This window comes from Aotus nancymaae, unplaced genomic scaffold (assembly GCF_030222135.1).
Source record: "Aotus nancymaae isolate 86718 unplaced genomic scaffold, 86718_ANA_hifiasm-v0.15.2.pri h1tg000007l, whole genome shotgun sequence".
Lineage (NCBI taxonomy): Eukaryota > Metazoa > Chordata > Mammalia > Primates > Aotidae > Aotus > Aotus nancymaae.
The window spans coordinates 9,165,772-9,184,395 of NW_026988418.1; the positions used below are offsets into that span (position 1 = coordinate 9,165,772).

General features: G+C 38.9%; 1 protein-coding gene and 1 pseudogene across 4 annotated transcripts in view; both read right to left on the reverse strand.

Moving 5' to 3' along the window:
* Window positions 1-18,624, reverse strand: part of GPBP1L1 (GC-rich promoter binding protein 1 like 1) — a 62,989-nt gene that overhangs the window by 13,768 nt on the left and 30,597 nt on the right. For all 4 annotated transcript variants that reach the window (XM_012434544.3, XM_012434545.3, XM_012434546.3 and 1 more), the window contains exons 3-6: window positions 17,948-18,062; window positions 14,240-14,369; window positions 13,594-13,880; window positions 1,012-1,084 (exon numbers count right to left, since the gene is read on the reverse strand). In XM_012434544.3, coding sequence (XP_012289967.2) covers window positions 1,012-1,084; window positions 13,594-13,880; window positions 14,240-14,369; window positions 17,948-18,007 — 550 coding nt within the window. In that variant the 5' untranslated portion in view covers window positions 18,008-18,062. The remainder of the gene's footprint in view (window positions 1-1,011; window positions 1,085-13,593; window positions 13,881-14,239; window positions 14,370-17,947; window positions 18,063-18,624) is intronic.
* Window positions 1,014-13,575, reverse strand: LOC135273393 (large ribosomal subunit protein eL8-like; annotated as a pseudogene).

The window sequence follows — 18,624 nt, forward strand, 5'->3', positions numbered from 1 at the left end:
TTAAAAAAAAATAAAAAAATAAATTTATATATAAAAATTTATATGTATACACACACACATACATATATTCATATATATATGTATACCCAGCATATATTTAGAAGACAACCATAACATAAAACTTAGTTATTGTAAGTGAATTAGCAATGTTAATTAAAAGTTACTTTTTATGAACTTTTTCTACTTAAAATCTGCTTCTAGACTGGGTGCAGTGGCTCATGCCTGTAATCCCAGCACTTTGGGAGACCGAGGCAGGTGGACTGCTTCAGGCCAGGAATTTGAGACAAGCCTGACCAACGTGATAAAACCCCATCTGGACTAAAAATACAAAAATTAGCCAGGTGTGGTGTAATCCCAGCTAAGGAGGTGGAGGTTGCAGTGAGCCGAGATCATGCCACTGCACTACAGCCTGGGCAACAGAATGAGACTGTCTCAAACAAACAACCACCAACACCGAAACAACTGCTTCCAAATTCAGGGTTCTATAAGCTCTCAGTTGTCTGTATTCTGACTCCAGTACCATGATAACATTTCTTTTTTTTTTTTTTCTTTGAGACAGAGTGCAATGGTGCGATCTCAGCTCACTGCAACCTCTGCCACCCGGGTTCAAGCAATTCTTGTGTCTCAGCCTCCTGAGTAGCTGGGACTACAGGTGCACGTCATCATGCCCGGCTAATTTTTTTGTATTTTTAGTAGAGACGGGGTTTCACCATGTTGGCCAAGATGTTCTCCATCTCCTGACCTTGTGATTCACCCACCTCAGCCTCCCAAACTGCTGGGATTTACAGGCATGAGGCACCGTGCCTGGCCCCATGATACCATTTCAATGGTATTTGGGGTCGGGGCAGGGTGGGGCAGAGTAACCTGCTATGGTTGGATGTTAGTTACCATGGGCAAATGCATGTGATGAGAAACAAGATAAAACAAAACAAGATAAAGGAATCTTTGTTCCTCTCCCTGCTAAGAAAAAAATTTTAAAGTTATGCCTTTAAAATAGCAAAATCTACCTACCCCATACTCCAGAAGGGGTCCCAATAGGTCTGCATGGGTGATTCTGTTTGCCAGCTTCTGGATTCAAGGAAGGCTAGGAAAAAAGGGATATGAATGGTTGATACAGAAAGCTGATCATTTTGGCACTTTTCACAAAGTAGCCATCACCATGGAACCTATCAAATAATTACATATTTGTAGCACTTATTAATTTAACACTGTATTCAGAATTATAACAGAAGATGTTGAAATGCAAAATCAATAGGTAGTATGTTAATCTTATGCTCTCCTGAGTTTCATTTCCTTTGATATAAGAGATTTTATTTTTTTAATAAAAAATAAATAAAATATCTATAGGATATTAAATAATATCCTATACATATCTATAGGATATGTATGCCAAATAAATACATATCTATAGGATATGTATTCCAAATAAGGAGGCACTGAAAGTTAGATGAACAAGGATGTGGATCACTTTCTTCAGATTAAAGGACAATCTGGTTAGTGAAATGTATAGTATTCACTCCTCTAAGACAGGTGTAGGGCAGGGGTAGACGATATGCCAAAGACTGCTAGAAATACAATCAATCAAGAAGAGCCCCTGTCTTCACAAGGGTCGGTTTCACTACAAAACCTTGTAGACAAGTACAATAAAAGGTTACAGGGACTATGAAAAAAATTCCATATTAGGGAATAAGGAGTACTCAGGAAGAAGTGTCAATTCTACTTAATAGAGAAGTCCTATCAGAAAAGGTTTCACTGCAGGTGCTTTAGGAATCCTTAAAGATGAATTCCAAAGCTGGAAAATAGGTAATTCCAGGAAAAGAAAGCTCACTGCACACTAGAGAAGCATTAAATAGAATAGAATATTCACAGATCTGCAAATAGTTCAGCATGAGGGAGGGGACCCTTCTGGGCGGAAAGAGATCACCTGGCAAAGTAGGCAAAAGTCAGTTGGTGGAGGATTTTTTATGGGAGAATAAGTTTTATTCTGCAAGTAATGGGGAGCCATCTTTCATGCAGAGTTAACATAATCTAATTATCATTTTACAACAGTCCCTCTAGTAGCAGCTTGAAAAATAGATCTGAGGGGTTTAAATATCAACTAAGAGACCAGTAGGAGATCAATTGCATAGTCCAGGAGGGTAATAAAGGCAACGGAAGTAGAGAAAGAGGTAAGTAAAAGGGCAGAGAAGAGTTAAGAGTAATAGACTAGACTTAGTAATTGTATGATACTGCTGTCCTAGCCTAAACTTTACAATTAGGTAACAGGGTAGGAAAGAAAATATTTTTGTTTTGTTTTGTTTTGTTTTTTTGAGACGGAGTCTTGCTCTGTTGCCCAGGTTGGAGTGCAGTGACAGGATCTTGGCTCACTGCAACCTCTACCTGCCAGGTTCAAGCAATTCTCCTGCCTCAGCCTCTTGAGTAACTGGGATTACAGGTGCGCGCTGCCACACCTGGCTATTTTTTGTATTTTTAGTATTTTTAGTAGAGATGGGGTTTCACCATGTTGGCCAGGCTGGTCTAGAACTCCTCACCTCAAGTGATCCGCTCACCTTGGCCTCCCATAGCATAGTGCTGGGATTACAGGTGTGAGCCATTGTGCCCAGCTGGAAAATGGCTTTTCAGCACAACTGCCTATAAACATTGTAAAAACAACAAAAGGACACCTGGACTCCACTACAGAGCTTCTAAATCAGAATCTTTAGGGGCAGTGCCTCTAGCAGGTATGTATTTTTCAACCAATCAAGGTGAAAACCACTATAATAGGAGAACAAGCACAAATGCAAATGGAACTAGCAACTTGCTATTTAAGTGGACAAATCAGTGACAGTTTTGAAGGACAGATAAATACATTCCCCTAGACGGAACAGTATAGGTAGAAAGAGTACCCAGCAATAAAAGCTCTGGTTGTTTCCTTGCTTCATTTTAACAGGCATGTGTTCTTAGCCATGTTGTATCCAGGGTTTTCAGAGACAATGCTCTTATTTATACAGTATCTTTTACCTCTTTCCACTGTTTTAAAACTGTACAGTTTTTGTTTTGTTTGAGACAGTCTCGCTCTGTCGCCCAGGCTGGAGTGCAGTGGTACGACTTCCATTCACTGCAACCTCTGCCTCTCGGGTTCAAGCAATTCTCCTGCCTCAGCCTACTGAGTAGCTGTGATTACAGGCAGCCGCTACCATACCCAGCGTGTGTGTGTGTTTTTAGTAGAGACGGGGTTTCACCATGGTGGCCAGGCTGGTCTCCAACTCCTGACCTCAGGTTATCCACCCACCTCAGCCTCCCAAAGTGCTGGGATTACAGGTGTGAGAAACTGCGCCCAGCCAAAAATATAGTTTTAAAACTTTCAAAAACAGTAAAATATAAACAGAGAAAAAAATATATAACAAATTACTGTTTATTTAATTAACAGTAATTAAATAAAAGTTATTTTAAACACTACATGGTTTAAGCAACATCACATTACCAGTCAAACCAGAAGGACATTACAAATCTCATTCGAAAAAAAACTAAAAAACAAAAAAAAAGCTTATACTTATGGTGATCACTGCATTTTTTTTTTTTTTTTTTTTACTATCCAGCTGTGTCTCACTGAACACTATAGTTTTGTCTCCAAAATAATCTCAACTTACTAGTTTTTAGAAAATCTTACACCTCTACATTTTCTATAAATTGGTAGTTGGTTTTAAACATTACAAAATCCTTGGTGGTGGTTTTGTATTCTTCCACTAGGAGAAACACACATCTGGTTGTGCTTCTTTTGGTGATGTTGGCAGACACTGATGCTCATAGCCTAAAACTGCTGACTCAATACAAGATGCAAAAACAATTATGTAATTTTATAATTCTTTATAAACTAGTACATTTCCATAAATAGGAACTTCCCCTCACCTACTATTTCGTGATTCAATGGTACAGTTCATATAGAAAAAATAAGATACATGCTTGGGGAGGCAGGTATCATTGTGAATTCACAGATTTAAATCCTATTTGATGTGGCTCAAACCCTCGCTGTTAATATCATTAATTGATGGATAAAACTGTCTCACGCTTGGCCTGTGGAACCCTCTTCAATTTGGCTTCTAAATCCTTTTGCTACAACCCAAGTAGTTATTTAATTACTTGTTATCTGTATGAAAAAAATATTCCAAGCTCTTCTTATAAGTATCCTGACCAGATAAACTATTTTAAGATCGCAATCTGGGCAGTAGTGCCACTCATTGCTACGGGGTTGTTCATTGTTTTTATGCCTTTTCAGTGGACAGAACCACCTAGAAGTATGTATTTTTCTCCCTAAAGCTAACACCTCATAACCTATTATTGATATTTCCAATTTGAACTGAGAACCCTTGTGGTTTTTAGGGAACATCTATTTTATGTTTTTATTTCCTTCTACACAGAATCCTGATTCTCAAGTATACAAAGGACAGAATACCACTATCTAGTTCCTTTATCCCATATTACGTACAAGTTTCAGAATAGCAATGTATTTCACCAGATACCAAAATGTTTATTTTTTGGACATGCTCTCCCCATCTTTCCACTTTGAAAAAGTTATACTATATCCAGATTGTCAGATCACGTAACTGTCACATGCTAACTCTCTTTTAACCCTCATTTCATCTTAGTTCTGCAATTAGCCATACATTTAGTATTTACCACCATTCCTTTTGTTATCGTCTTTCTGGTTAGTTTGTCAGAAGCTTTTTCTCTAGTATTTCTCAGGAAATGCCATGGGAACAATATTCCAATTTTTTTTTGAGGCATTTTATTTGTAAATATGTGCTGCATCCCTAGAAATAAAATCCAAGGATTTTCCCTCCTGTGTGTTTTTTCCTTGCTTCTTCATGGTCCCCAATACCACCTGAGGTTGTCAATACGATCAAGTCAAGCCGGTGGAAGAGAAGCAAATTATTCTGCCATTTTTCTAGATCTTGTGAGTTGCACATCAAAGCTGGGGCTCTGTACTTGTTTAGCTCGCCTGCAAAGTTCACAATTTTACCAGCTCTATAATCAATGATTTCAGATGCGCCAATGTAACCATGCTTCATCATTACAGCTAGAAGTTGGACCATGACTTTGGAGCATGGCCTAATTAAATTAAGAACCTGGCGTTCGCCTCATTTTAGCATTGGTGATACTCTTGAAAGCATCAGACAGGACATTCACTTGCACCATTGTGGCAGGGTGGAAAAAACAATATTCCAAGTACTTACACACTGATGTTTGTCTGTGATCTTTATAACTAAAGATTAGCTTGACAAAGCACAAAATCTTTAGCTCACATTTTCTTTGAATATCGTTAATTGTTACTCCATTTACTTGTTATAAATCTTTGCTGTCACAGTCTATCTATCCGGTTTTCTGTCTCTTAACAACTCAGTCTTTATGTCTGAATAGCCAAAGGATATCTTTTTTTTGTTCAAGTCTAGTATTTTGTAAGAGTATGTCTTACTCATCCTGGCTGTCCTTTCGATTTATAGATTCAAATCTAAATATATTTCAGAAAAATTTTCTTGAATTATAATTTTCAGTATTTAAGCTATTCCTGTTTTGGTTTGCTTTGGGGAGGGGGGGCACGGGAGGATCCTATTATATATCTATATTAGTCTTTTCTACCAAACTAATTTTTTTTCCCAGTTTTAACTTATCTATATATTTCTTGTTCATTTAAAATTTTTTCCTTTTCTGTCTTCTAATTCTTGAAAACTATTAGTATTATCTTTATTCTTTCTTGTTTAGTCTTTATTTTTCTGAAATATTTTATTACTTCTTTCTAGAGTTCTAGCCCATTATTTTGAGTTTTTCCAGATTATGATTTCTTTTTGATAGATGTAATTTTGCTCTTGTTGCACAGGCTGGAGTGCACAGCTTACTGCAATCTCCACCTCCCAGTTTTAAGCCATTCTCCTGCCTCAGTCTTTCAAGTGGCTGGGACTACGGGAATGTGCCACCATGCCTGGCTAATTTTTTGTTTTTAGTAGAGACGGGGTTTCACCATGTTGGTCAGGTTGGTCTCAAACTCCTGACCTCAGGTGATCCACCCACCTTGAACTCCCAAAGTGCTGGGATTACAGGCCTGAGCCACTGCACTCGGCATGATCATTAAGTTTTAAGATAGTATGTTATAGTTCTTATCTGTATACAGATACACTGCATTTGCATTGTCTGTTGTGATGTTAACCTGCTCCTTATTCTTTTTCCTTATAAAATCTGCAGCTCAATCTGGATTATATTTCCAACAGTTTGTCCTCAGTGAGGGGCTTTGTTCTGGAAAGGAATAGTGGCCAGTTATTTGAACAATGATATAACCGTGTGCTGGTTACTGCTTACAAAGTCATCCCTTCTGCTGGTTCTGCCTAAATGTGTCTGGACATTTTAAAAATTTCCTTTGACAGCTGGCATGTTAACTTCTGCCAGTGGAGAACAATGGAGAGATTTTTACTTTCTGTTCCCATGTGCATTTTCAGCAGGCTCCTGAAGCACCCAGTTCCTCAAAGCCAGGTTCTGATGTACAATTGAGCTCAGAGACTGGTAGCTTCCCTCAGCACCTCACCTGAGTTTTGTAGCAGAGTGACACCTCTCATGAGTGCGCTTCCCTAGAGAAGCACATCAGCAATTACTCTGCCATTCAGTGAGCCACAACTGAGCCCTTTCTAACCAGGTATGAATCTCAGCCCTGGAGTGGTGGTAGGGAAGGAGGGACTCATTCTTGGACACTCCATCTTAGCCCTAAGGGTAGTTGCTGCTCCTTATATGTGTGGGTTTTTTTTCCTCTATTTTTTTTTTTTTTTTGAGACAGGGTCTCACTCTGTCACGTAGGGTAGGGTACAGTGACGCCACCTGGGCTCACCGCAGTTACAACCTCCCAGACTCAAGCAATCCTCCCACCTCAGCCCTAAGTAGCTGGTACTATCAGGTACGCACCATGCCCAGCTAATTTGCTAGGATCACAGGTGTGAGCCACCAAACTGCACCTATACGCTATTTCTATTTTCTTTAAAGTTCTTCTTACTTCTTACTAGCCAATCCTTCATTACTCCAATCCTGCTATAGTTAATAATTCCCTGTATTAATTTTCTCTATTCAAACTACTGTGTGGTTTGAACTCTTGACTGGTTCAGTCAGATCCTTCATACCTTATCCCAGAGTCCCTGTATTTACCAGTTATTCCGTTATAGAAAACCACTCCCAATTAACTGCTGCTCTTCTCAAATATGCCCTCCAAGCTTTCCAGAAAAACGGTTGGCTCTGCTGGCATTCTTTATGCTGTCAGGTGTCCTGCTGCTTCCCTTCAGTTCCCTCTGCACAAATGCTAGTACTACCCAAGCCTCTTTTTGGTGGTTTGTCCTCATGTACTTAAGGGGTTTGTGGGGAAATTTCATTTTGCTTTGATATAGATGGTATCTGTGGATTTTTTTGGTTCTTCAACTATACTTGGTCTTATTTTCAACTTTACTTTAAAATAATTTCAGGGCTGAGTGCAGTGGCTCTTGCCTCTAATCCCAGCATTTTGGGAGGCTGAGGCGGGTTGAACACCTGAGGTCAGGAGTTCAAGACCAGCCTGACCAACATGGCAAAACCCTGTCTCTACTAAAAATACAAAAATTAGCTGGACGTGGTGGCACATGCCTATAATCCTAGCTACTTGGGAGGCTGAGGCAGGAGAATGCCTTAAACTTGGGAGGCAGAGGTTGCAGCAAGTCGAGATCATGCCATTGCACTCCAGCCTGGGAGACAAGAGTGAGATTCCGTCTCAAAAAATAAATAAATAATAACATAAAATAATTTCAGACTTACAAAAGAGTGGCAAAAATAGTACCAAGAATTCCTGTACAACCTTCATCTAGACTGTCATAAAGGTTTAAGTATCCCTTATGTTTAGGACCACAAGTGTTTCAGAATTTGGATTTTGGAACATTTGCACATTATATTTGCATATGTGAGACACCCTGAGGATAGGAACCAAATCTAAACATGAAATTCATTTTGGTTTCATATACACATAGCCCGAAGGTAATCTATACAATATTTTAAATAATTTTTTGCATGAAACAAAATTTTGACTGCGACCTGTCGCATAAGCAGGTATGGAATTTTCTACTTGTGGTGTGTGACATCCACACTCAAAAAGTTTTAGACTGCAGATGCTCAACCTGTATTAATATTTTATATTTGCGTCCCCATAATATCTTTTTCCTGAACCATGTGCAAGTTGTAGGACTTGATGCCACTCTTAAATATCTATTAAAAGGTATCTTTTACATAATCAGAGTAATTATTAACACTTATACATAACATTATTAATCTGTAACACTTATTCAAATTGTCCCATTAATGTTTTAGCAAAAGAAAATTTTTGCAAAATGGTTTTTGCCTCACCCAATATTTATTTAATCTAGGTTTACATGTTGCTTTTAGTTGTCATTTCTCTAGTTCTTTAATCTAGAGCTTTTTTTTTTTTCATGGCCTTAACATTTTTGAAGAATACAGGCCAGTTCTTTTGTTAATTTTTTTGTAGAATCCCCAATTGGGCTTGTCTGATGTCTCCTATGATTAGATCCAGGCTATGCATTTCTGGAAGGAATGTCAGAGGTGATGGTGCGTACCTCTCAGTGCCATCATATCAGGAGGCTTATATATATTTGTTTCACTACTGGTAATCTTAATATTTTTCTTAATATTAAAATTTTCATACAGTAAAATGCATAAATATAAAACATACTCAATTCTATGAGTTTTTAAAATGCTAATATCTTCCCAACTTCTACGAAGATTATTAACACTTCCATCAACCAGAAAGTTCCTTTCACACCCTTTCCCAGTCAATCCCGACTGTGCACAGGCAACCACAAAACCATTTGGATTTTCTTTCCCATCATAGATTATTTGGCTGTTCTGGAATCTCATATATAGTTTTCTAGAGTCCTTAGGATTATCCTGTCACCTGCAAACACAAAGTTTTATTTCCTCTTTTTAAACTGTATACATTTCTTTTTCTTGACTTATTGTACTTGTTAGGACCTCCAATACAATGATAAATACAAGTGATAAGAGTAAACATCTTAAATATTACTCTCAATATTAAAGGGAGCTCTGCTTTTACACTGGAGAATTTGGGAAGATGAAAAAGCAGTAGCCAACACTGCTGGCATCCTCTCAAGAGTTCCTTGTCTCCACAAATTTCTTATTCCTCAAGTTTCAAACACATTCAAGTCTCCTAATCCTAGAAAACTCTACCCTCACACCTGGCTCTTTATTCTCCAAAGAGTAGTGTACCATTTATCACCAACTTACTCTCTAACCCTTCCAACCAAACCTTTCACTTTTGAAAGGCCATCCCAAACTGCCAGATTCAAAGCTCTCTCCCATACTTAATAACAGCTACTATTTAAAAATCTGTGTTCTTGTCTATAACATATACTTCAAAAAAGTAAAACAAACAAACAAACAAACAAAACAAACAACCTGTCAAGGTCTCTGCTGAGTGTGTCACATACATTCTCTAACAACTCAGGGACAATTAGGACTATTTAACTTGCCCAGGTAACAATATAGGATTGTTAATTACAGTAAACTGATACTATTTTAAAATAATTTTCTAATCATACAAACGTACGATATAGAAAAAATAATAATATAGAAAACCTACTGCAAACAATCAGGTCCCAAAACATCTTCAATTTGTGAATTTTATCTACCTATTTTTTCTTGGTAAAGTCATTCCTTCTTCAGCTAATCACTTCCCAGTCTCCCTTACTGCTACTCCACAGGTTCTGCTCTACACCTTTCCTTCTTTCCAATTTATTATTATTCTTACGCGATTTTATCTATCCACAAACCTCAACTATTACCTCTATTTCCATGTGCACAGCTCTAGATCTAACCCATCTCTTTGGTGTCAAGAATTTGTTATCTTCTCTGGCCAATTCTGCTCCTTCTGTTTTCTCTCTTCAAGTTAATTACAGATTACTCATCAAGTCACTCTGGATAGAAATTTTTTTTAAAGGAAAATCTGTATTACTCTAATTATTTTTTAAGCTCAACAGTGTACATTTAACCCAATTTGGTGGCAAGTTCTTTAGCCTTTGCCTTTTCGAGCTTGGCAATGCAAGCCACAGACTTGGGACTCAGGACACTGCCTCCCCAGTGACGGTGGATCTTATCGTATCTGTCATTGTAATTGGTCCTGATAGCTTCCACCAGCTTAGCTAAAGCTCCTTTGTCTTCTGAATTAACCTGTGTGAAGGCAACCAGCGGCACAGGTCTTTCTGTGGACTAGATGTCCCACTCTTGCCTTCCCCTTGATAATGCAGTAAGGGACCCCAATTTTATGACACAGGGCAGGCAGGAAGACAACTAGTTCAATGGGATCCATGTCATACGCAATCAACACTAGCTAAGACTTCTTCTTTTCCACCAAAGTGGTGACAGTGTTGACTCTTGCTTGAAAGATAGGTGGTCTCTTAGTGGGAACGTCCCCTTTGCTGGCAGCTTTCTTCTCAGCCTCTGCTTCTTCTCTTGCTTTGTGTCTGGTCTGTACTTGTGGGCCAGCTTAAGCAGCTGAGTAGCTGTTTGGCAGTGCAGGGCCTGGGTGAACTGGTAATCGCAAAAGGCACTTTCAGCCGCTTATAGAGGATAGCTCTCTGCCACTGTAACCTGATTAAAGCAAGGCCATTTCACAAAGTGGGTGAGGTCCCTTTTGGACTGGATGTCCCTATCCAATGCCAAAATTCTTAGGCCTTTTCTCAAACAGAGGATTCACTACTTTCTTGGCCTTCTGCTTCTTGATGACAGCAGGGGCTGAAGCCACCTTCTTCCCCTTGGCCTTCTTTTCTTTTGGCATCTTGAGCGGTGGGAGAAGAGATCTTATTTTTGACTCTTCCTTCTCTAATACAATACCGCAGTTCTAATCCTTTAAGTTTAGCCTCCAAAACAAGGTCTTTTACAAACTGAATTTCCATTAACAGAACAATGGATAAATAAATCTAGTATATTCACATAATATAATATTTGCTATACAACAGTAAAAAAGATCTAGTTTGTTAACCATGACACTACTGAGATTTTAGACTGGTTAATTCTGTTATGGGACTGTCCAGTGCATTGTCGGTGTTAAGCAACATCCCTGATCTCTATATATTAGATGCTATTAACGCTATCCCCAGCTATGATAACAAAGATGTCTCCAGATAATGCCAAATATCCCCTAGTGGGCAAACTTGCCTCTAGCTGAGAACCACTGAGCTAGAGCCCCATGATTCAACACATGTAAGCTTTAAACAATTTTACATAAATAAAAGAATTACAGTGTGAAAGTTCATATAAAGGTAAAAATGTGCACATTTCTAGAACATATCATTCTCACTGGGAATGTCACAGGACTGATAATGAAGCTTCTAATCAAACTATGCTAATCAGTAGCATACTACCCAGTTTAAAAGGTACTCTTACGTCTACTTCACGCTATTTCTTGTTTGCCACAATCTTCTCTTTTTCTTATCGAAGTATGTAACAACACTATTGGTGATTCAAATAAATTTGTTTTGTATATGCACAGCTGGCTATGTTATAATACTAAATATACTCTAAATATTTCATTTCAGATACAAATTATGTTATAATCATTATGTTTATTTGATCATAGAATAAAAGTATTAAAAGAAAGTTGCCTTTTTTTTTTTTTGAGTCAGAGTCTTGCTGTGTTGCCCAGGCTGGAATGCAATCTCGGCTCACTGCAACTTCTGCCTCCTGGCTTCAAGCAATTCCCCTGCCTCAGCCTCCCAAGTAGCTGGGATTACAGGCATGAGCCACTGTATCTGGTACCTTTTTTTTTTTTTTAAAAAAAGAGATGGTGTCTTGCTCCCACATACACCTCCCAAGTAGCTGGGACTAAGGGTGCACACCACCCATGTCCACCAGCTCTGTTGCTAATGCTTTTTGTTGCAGTTTGATATGAATTTTATCAAGTTCCTTAAGTGTAATGAGCAACATACATTGTTTTCAAATCATTTCCACTGGTCTTTCTTGGATTTGCTTCTAAGTTTATTGTATAAATAATAAAGATTACAATTTGATATTGCAGTAATTTCTGGACTACTTGATATCTACAATATCCTGGACAAGTATTTAATATGTAAGGGCAGTACAGACCTTTCCGAGGATAAAGTTTTGAAGAACAGTCACCTGGGAATAGGAATTCACATTAACATATAATTTAAATCAAGAACTCCAGGTCACTTGCTAGACTTGAGGGTAGAGGGGCTAATGCCTAAATTTCACTCCTCTTTAGGTGACTCTATTAACCGATGTAATGACTGTAACAGAAGTGATTGATTAATGTGCTACTTAAAAATAGATAGAGGCTGGGTGCAGTGGCTGATGTTTGTAATCCTAGCACTTTGGGAGGCCAAAGTGGGAAGATCACTTGAGGTCAGGCGTTCAAGACTGGCCTGGGCAACAAAGTGATATCTAGTCTCTACAAGAAATAAAAAAATTAGCTGGATGTGGTGGCATGAATGCAGTGGTGCAATCATAGCTCACTACAGCCTCAAACTACTGGGCTCAAGAAATCCTCCTGCCTCAGCCTCCCTAGTAGCTGGGACTGAGGGCATGTGCCATCATGCCTGGCTAATTTTTAAAAATTTTTAGAGACAAGTGTCTCGCTGTGTTGCCCAGGGTGGTCTCAAACTCCTGGCATCAAGCAATCCTCCTGCCTTGGTCTCTGAAAGTGCTGGGATTACAGGCATGAGCCACCATGACTGGCCAACTTAAAGATACTGATTACATGTTAAAATGATAATCTTTTCTTTTCTTTTCTTTTTGAGATGGAGTCTCCCTCTGTCGCCCAGGCTGGAGTGCAATGGCGCAATCTTGCTCCACTGCAACCTCTGCCTCCTGGGTTCAAGCAATTCTCCTGCCTCAGTCTCCCAAGTAGCTGGGATTACAGGTGCTCGCCACCATGCCCAGCTAATTTTTGTATTTTTAGTAGAGACGAGGTTCCACCATGTTGGTTAGGCTGGTCTTGAACTGAACTCCTGACCTCAGGTGATCCAGCCACCTCAGCTTCTCAAAGTGCTGAGATTATAGCCATGAGCCACCACGCCCGGCCTGATAATCTTTTCTTAAATAAAATATATTTAAAAATTGTAAAGATACTCTAAAAATGCTACCTTTGATTTAGAGGCCAAAAGGCATGTAATTTAACATACAATAACATCTAGTGTTACAGTAATTTTGTATGATAGAGAACAAAATCAAGAGAAAAAAGTTTTAAGCAGTTAGAAAAAGACAATTTTACATGCAAGACTACATTTTAACATAATTATATTTGAGTATTAAATGTTATATGACTTAAGAGAAATTAGAGATTTTTCTAAATTCCAAAGACATAAAGATGAAAACTTTGCTACAAATTACATCAGTTTTGGTCACCATTTCCAAATGTATCAACTCCTTTCTTCTAAAAACAATAAAAACCTCAACTTACAAATTACTTTTTCTGTAATTTCTGAAATGTTCTCATTACTAACAGGGTCTCGTATTTCAGACATCAATTGTTGGGTTATAACCACATATCTAAAGATTCATACTTACAAAGTCTTCCTCTTCAAACTGCAACTTTTCCACCTTGTCTTCTTTCTTTTCTTCTCTAATCTCCATAGGTGGCTTTTCCTGAAAAGCACACCCTTTCCGGGAGTGGAAGCTGCCATTCCAGTGGCGATGGTTCCCTGTGCCACCTCCACTACGTTGGCTCATGCCATCATGACCTCGGGAAGAGCCATGCCAACCAGATGGGTTCCCTGTGATTCCAGCATATGCTCCCTTAGAGACACCAGAGTCCACAGAATCATGGCGGAACAGGGAGGGCTGGTGCCAAGAATCTAGAATAATAAAGAAAAGGAACTCATTAGATTGTTTGCTTCCTGATTTGGTTTACGGTATTGCCAAAAGGCCTTCAGGGACCTTGTTAATAAAAAGTCTACATAAAAAACATCACAAAATGTATCTTTTCTTTGTGAGGAAATTTCTGAATGTGTTCAAATGAATAGATGATTCACAAGAATCATAATTATAGTTAGACCTAGAAAGCCAATGTATTTGGGTAATGACTACTAGAGAATCCAACTGAAAACTACATTCAGAAAAGATCCTATTTCAAGACTACAGACATGTACCCTCAGCCTGGGCTTGTCCTAAATGAGTAGCTTAAATATAGTCATAAAAGTTGGACATGGCTCACCTCCTGCAGTTCGTAGGGGACCATTGTTAAAAAAACCATCAGAGGAATTATGTCGACGGCGGCTTACTCCAAATCTACCTTCTCCTCTGGGTAGGTGCTCTCCGTGTTTTTCGAAGGTGGCCGTAGGTGACTAGGATGATGAAATATGGAGAGGCAAATGGATAAATAACTATTAGTCCCTTTCAATATCTCAACAGGCTTTGCATCAGGCTTTCAAAAAACAAGTAATAATGGTGGTAGAAACCCATATAATAAGCATATAGACCCTAAGGGTATCCTCAGGTGCCTGAGTTAATTTAGAGAAGTCTTAGGTTATATATTCAATCATTAATTCACTTCCTTTATTCCAGAAAAGGAGAAAAGCTAGCCACTTCAATTGTTTGCATGAAAGGGGGCAGGGGGAACCTTGTAAATATCCATAAGCATAAGCTCCAAAACTTTACACTTAAAAATATTTATCTTGCAATGGGAGAGGGAAATCAAGATGACTGCCTAAAAGTAATTCTAAATAATTCTAAACACTCTTAGTATTTCTGGAATAGGGCAAAGACAGTGGTTGAAATATCACCCTGGTAGGTTAGTAGTAATTACAGTTTTTGTTTTTGTTTTTTTTTTTTAAAGAGAGAGACAGATGGAGTCTTACTGTTGCCCAGGCTGGAGTGCAGTGGCACAATTAAAGCTCACTGCAGCTTCTTACCCTTGAGCTTAAAGGATCCTCCTGCCTCAGCCTACGGAGTAGCTAGTACTACAGGCACATACCACTAAGCCTGGCTAATTTTTAAAATTTTTTGTAGAGATCGGGGGGAGTATCACCAGGCTAATCCCTGACTCCTGGCCTCAAGCAATCCTCCTGCCTTGGCCTCCCAAAGCTCTGGGATTATAGGTGTGAACCACAGCACCCAGCTGCTACAGTTTTTACAGTTTTATAAAACATTTATTTCCAAATATAATACTTCTAACAATACTACACTTTTGGCATCATACCCATTTTACTCATTTACACACGATGAAAGAGGTCAGAGAGAAAAAGTAAGTCTTTAAGGTAACAAAACTGAAAGGAAGCAGTTTGAGAAACATTACTATAGATGAACTATAATATCTCTTCCTATTTCGAAGAATTTTATTCCAACATTCTTAAACGATAGAGACCATAAAGTCATGAAAAGTATGGTTATGTCTGACAAGGAAAACCATAAGTCGGGGCATGTTTACATTTATTTTTCTTACTATCGATATCTTGCCAATACTTTACCCATTCAAGTGGGTTAAAAAAGATTTTCTCCTACAAGTTTTATGGTTTTAGCTTTTTAACTTAGGTTCCATTTTAAGTTAATTTTTCTGTGTATGAAGTAAAAAGGCTAAAGTTCTTTTCCCTGCCCCCATACAGAGAGCAGCTAGTTCTTCTAGCACTGTTTAAAACAAAAACGTAACACTATCACTTCCTCATTGAATTACCTTTGTACTTTAATCAAAAATCAACAAACTACATACACAAGCCTTTTTAAAAAAAAAAAAAAAAGAGACAGGGTCTCACTCTGTCACCCAGGCTGGAGTACACTGGCCTGATCATAGCTCACTGTAGCCTCAAACTCCTGGGCTCAAGCAATCCTTCTACCTTAGCCTCCCAAGCAGCTGAGATGACAGGTATTCGCCATCACACCTGGCTAGTTTTTTGTTTTTTCCAAATTTTTTTTGTAGAGACAAGGTCTCACTTTGGTGCCCAAGCCAGTCTCAAACTCTGGGCTTTCAAGCAATCCTCCTGCCTCAGGCTCTCAAAGTGCCGGGATTACAGGCATGAGCCACTGAGCCCAGCCTGTACAGGTCTATTTTTGAACTCTCTATTCTGTTCTATTCCTTTCACGTCTATCCTTATGCCAAAACCACAGGACTTTGCTTATTGTAGTTTTGAAAATGAAAGAACATCTTCTAATTCTTTTTACTTAGTTCACTGTGCTAAACAATTATTCTTTACTGATAGATCGGTATACTTTTCATGTAGCCCACTACCTCCAAGCATTGGGTCAGATTAGGCCAATTATGAGATCTTGCAAATTTCATGAAGACAATTTGAAATGAAGTTTAGAGCCAGGTGTGGTGGTTAGTTCCTATAATCCCAACACTTTGGGAGACTAAGACAGGCAGATCGCTTGAGCCCAGGAGTTCAAGACCAGCTGGGCAACATGGCAAAACTCTGTCTCTACAAAAAAATTTGAGGCTGCAATGAGCTATGATCATGCACTGGATTCCAGCCTGGGCGACAGAGACTCTGTCTCAAAAATAAGTAAAATAGAAACAAAATGAAGTTTAAAGCAAAAAGATGAGACTGGAAGTACCTTCCCAAAAGTCCACATTTTAAAATATGAAAGGTAGGCCTTTTTTTGAGAATACTTATCGATTTCATTCTTCCTCTATTCATTGGCAAAACGGGAAGCATTTTTAAATTTACTAGCTTCCCAAACTATCAGTAACTCAGGCTGATTCTTTTGTGTAGTGTGACTAGGTCTGCTTTAATCTATATAAACTGGTAATTTCATCTGTGTTTACCCCTAATGCAACACATATCTCCCCTGAAACTATTAAATAGGCTAATGCCTCTAAAACAGTTTCTGGGATTTAATCTGAGATCCATGTAGTAGTTGAATAAGCACTGTCTCTACCTTTTCCTCCTCTTCATCTATTACCATAGACAAATGTGTGTTCACTCCAAAGGTCTGTTTACCCAAGCACCATTCTCCTTTTACTTCTGCCCCTCTGACCTCGACAGTAGGTTAGCAGTTTGTTTAATCTCCAAAGTGTGCTACAGCTAATACAAGACTTAACTGTGTCATGTAATGAGAAAAGCCTTAGGATGTAATGAAAAAAGTGAGATACTTAAAAAGAAAAACAAACATAAAATAGTGAGATATTTGGTAGTAATAAGGTACACACTCATGTGGACTGCCTAATTACTTACATCTTTCTTTTTTTTTTGAGACGGAGTTCCGCTCTTGTTACCCAGGCTGGAGTGCAACGGCGCAATCTCGGCTCACCGCAACCTCCACCTCCTGGGTTCAGGCAATTCTCCTGCCTCAGCCTCCTGAGTAGCTGGGATTACAGGCACGCGCCACCATGCCCAGCTAATTTTTGTATTTTTAGTAGAGACGGGGTTTCACTATGTTGACCGGGATGGTCTCGATCTCTTGACCTAGTGATCCACCCGCCTCGGCCTCCCAAAGTGCTGGGATTACAGGCTTGAGCCACCGCGCCCGGCCGAATTACTTACATCTTTCTAATACAAAGTTATTAAGTCTATGAAAATGTTTTTGAAATCCTCACATGAGGCTGAATATATTAAAAAACACCCAGAATGGGCTGAGTGTAGTGGCTCATGCCTGTAATCCAGCACTTTGGGAGGCCCAGGCAGGCAGTTCATTTGAGCTTAGGAGCTGAAGACCAGCCTGGCCAATATGGTAAAATTCCATCTCTACAAAACAATAACAAAAATTAGCAGGGCGTGGTGGTGTGCAGCCAATAGGCCTAGCTACTCTGGGGGCTGAGTCAGGAGGACTGCTTGAGCCCAGAAGGTCAAAGCTGCAGTGAGCTGTGATTATACTACTGCACTTCATCCTGGGTGACAGAGGGAGACCTTGTTTCAAAACAAAGAAACAACCAAAAAAACCCCAAACCCTCTGGTATTTGAGTAGATACTACAGGAATTGAGAACAGTACCTTAGCTGACTGTGGTGTTGAGAAATTTAGCCAAGCAGGAACAAAATCATGCTGCGCCATTTAGGTCCAGTGTCTCCTTTCAGCAAGGTGAGGCATCCAACCTCATGGCCAGGATCTGAAAACAAAATAACTCAAATCACTTATGTTTATAAGAACCTGATACCAATGTGTAAAGGTATCTGTAATTGTTCTAAGACTCCTCTTTACAGAAAGACCTGCCCTCTGAGCCTCTCTATAGATTACTTACTAAGCCTTATAACTCAGTGAAGTTCTAAATAAAAGCAATTTTTGTTAAAACAAAAATTCTAAACAAAAGAAAACTGTAACATGAGTCTGGAAGATTTATTTTTTAGAGGAAGGGTCTTGCTATAGTGTCCAGGCTGGTCTCAAACTCCTGGCCTCCAGTGATTTTCCTGCTACAACCTCTCAAAGCATTGGGATTATAGGTGTGAGCCACTGCGCCCGGCGAATATGGAAGGTTTTATGAAGGAAGCTAACAAATTATTGATTGTTACATCAAAGAACTTGAAGAATTTAACATCTATTTAAAACTACAGATACTTATGAAAAGAGATTAATCTGCTTCAAATACTCAGATAACTTCTAGCGAAAGCAGTAGATCTTCCTGGCTGGGCACGGTGACTCACACCTGTAATCCCAGCACCCTGGGAGGCCGA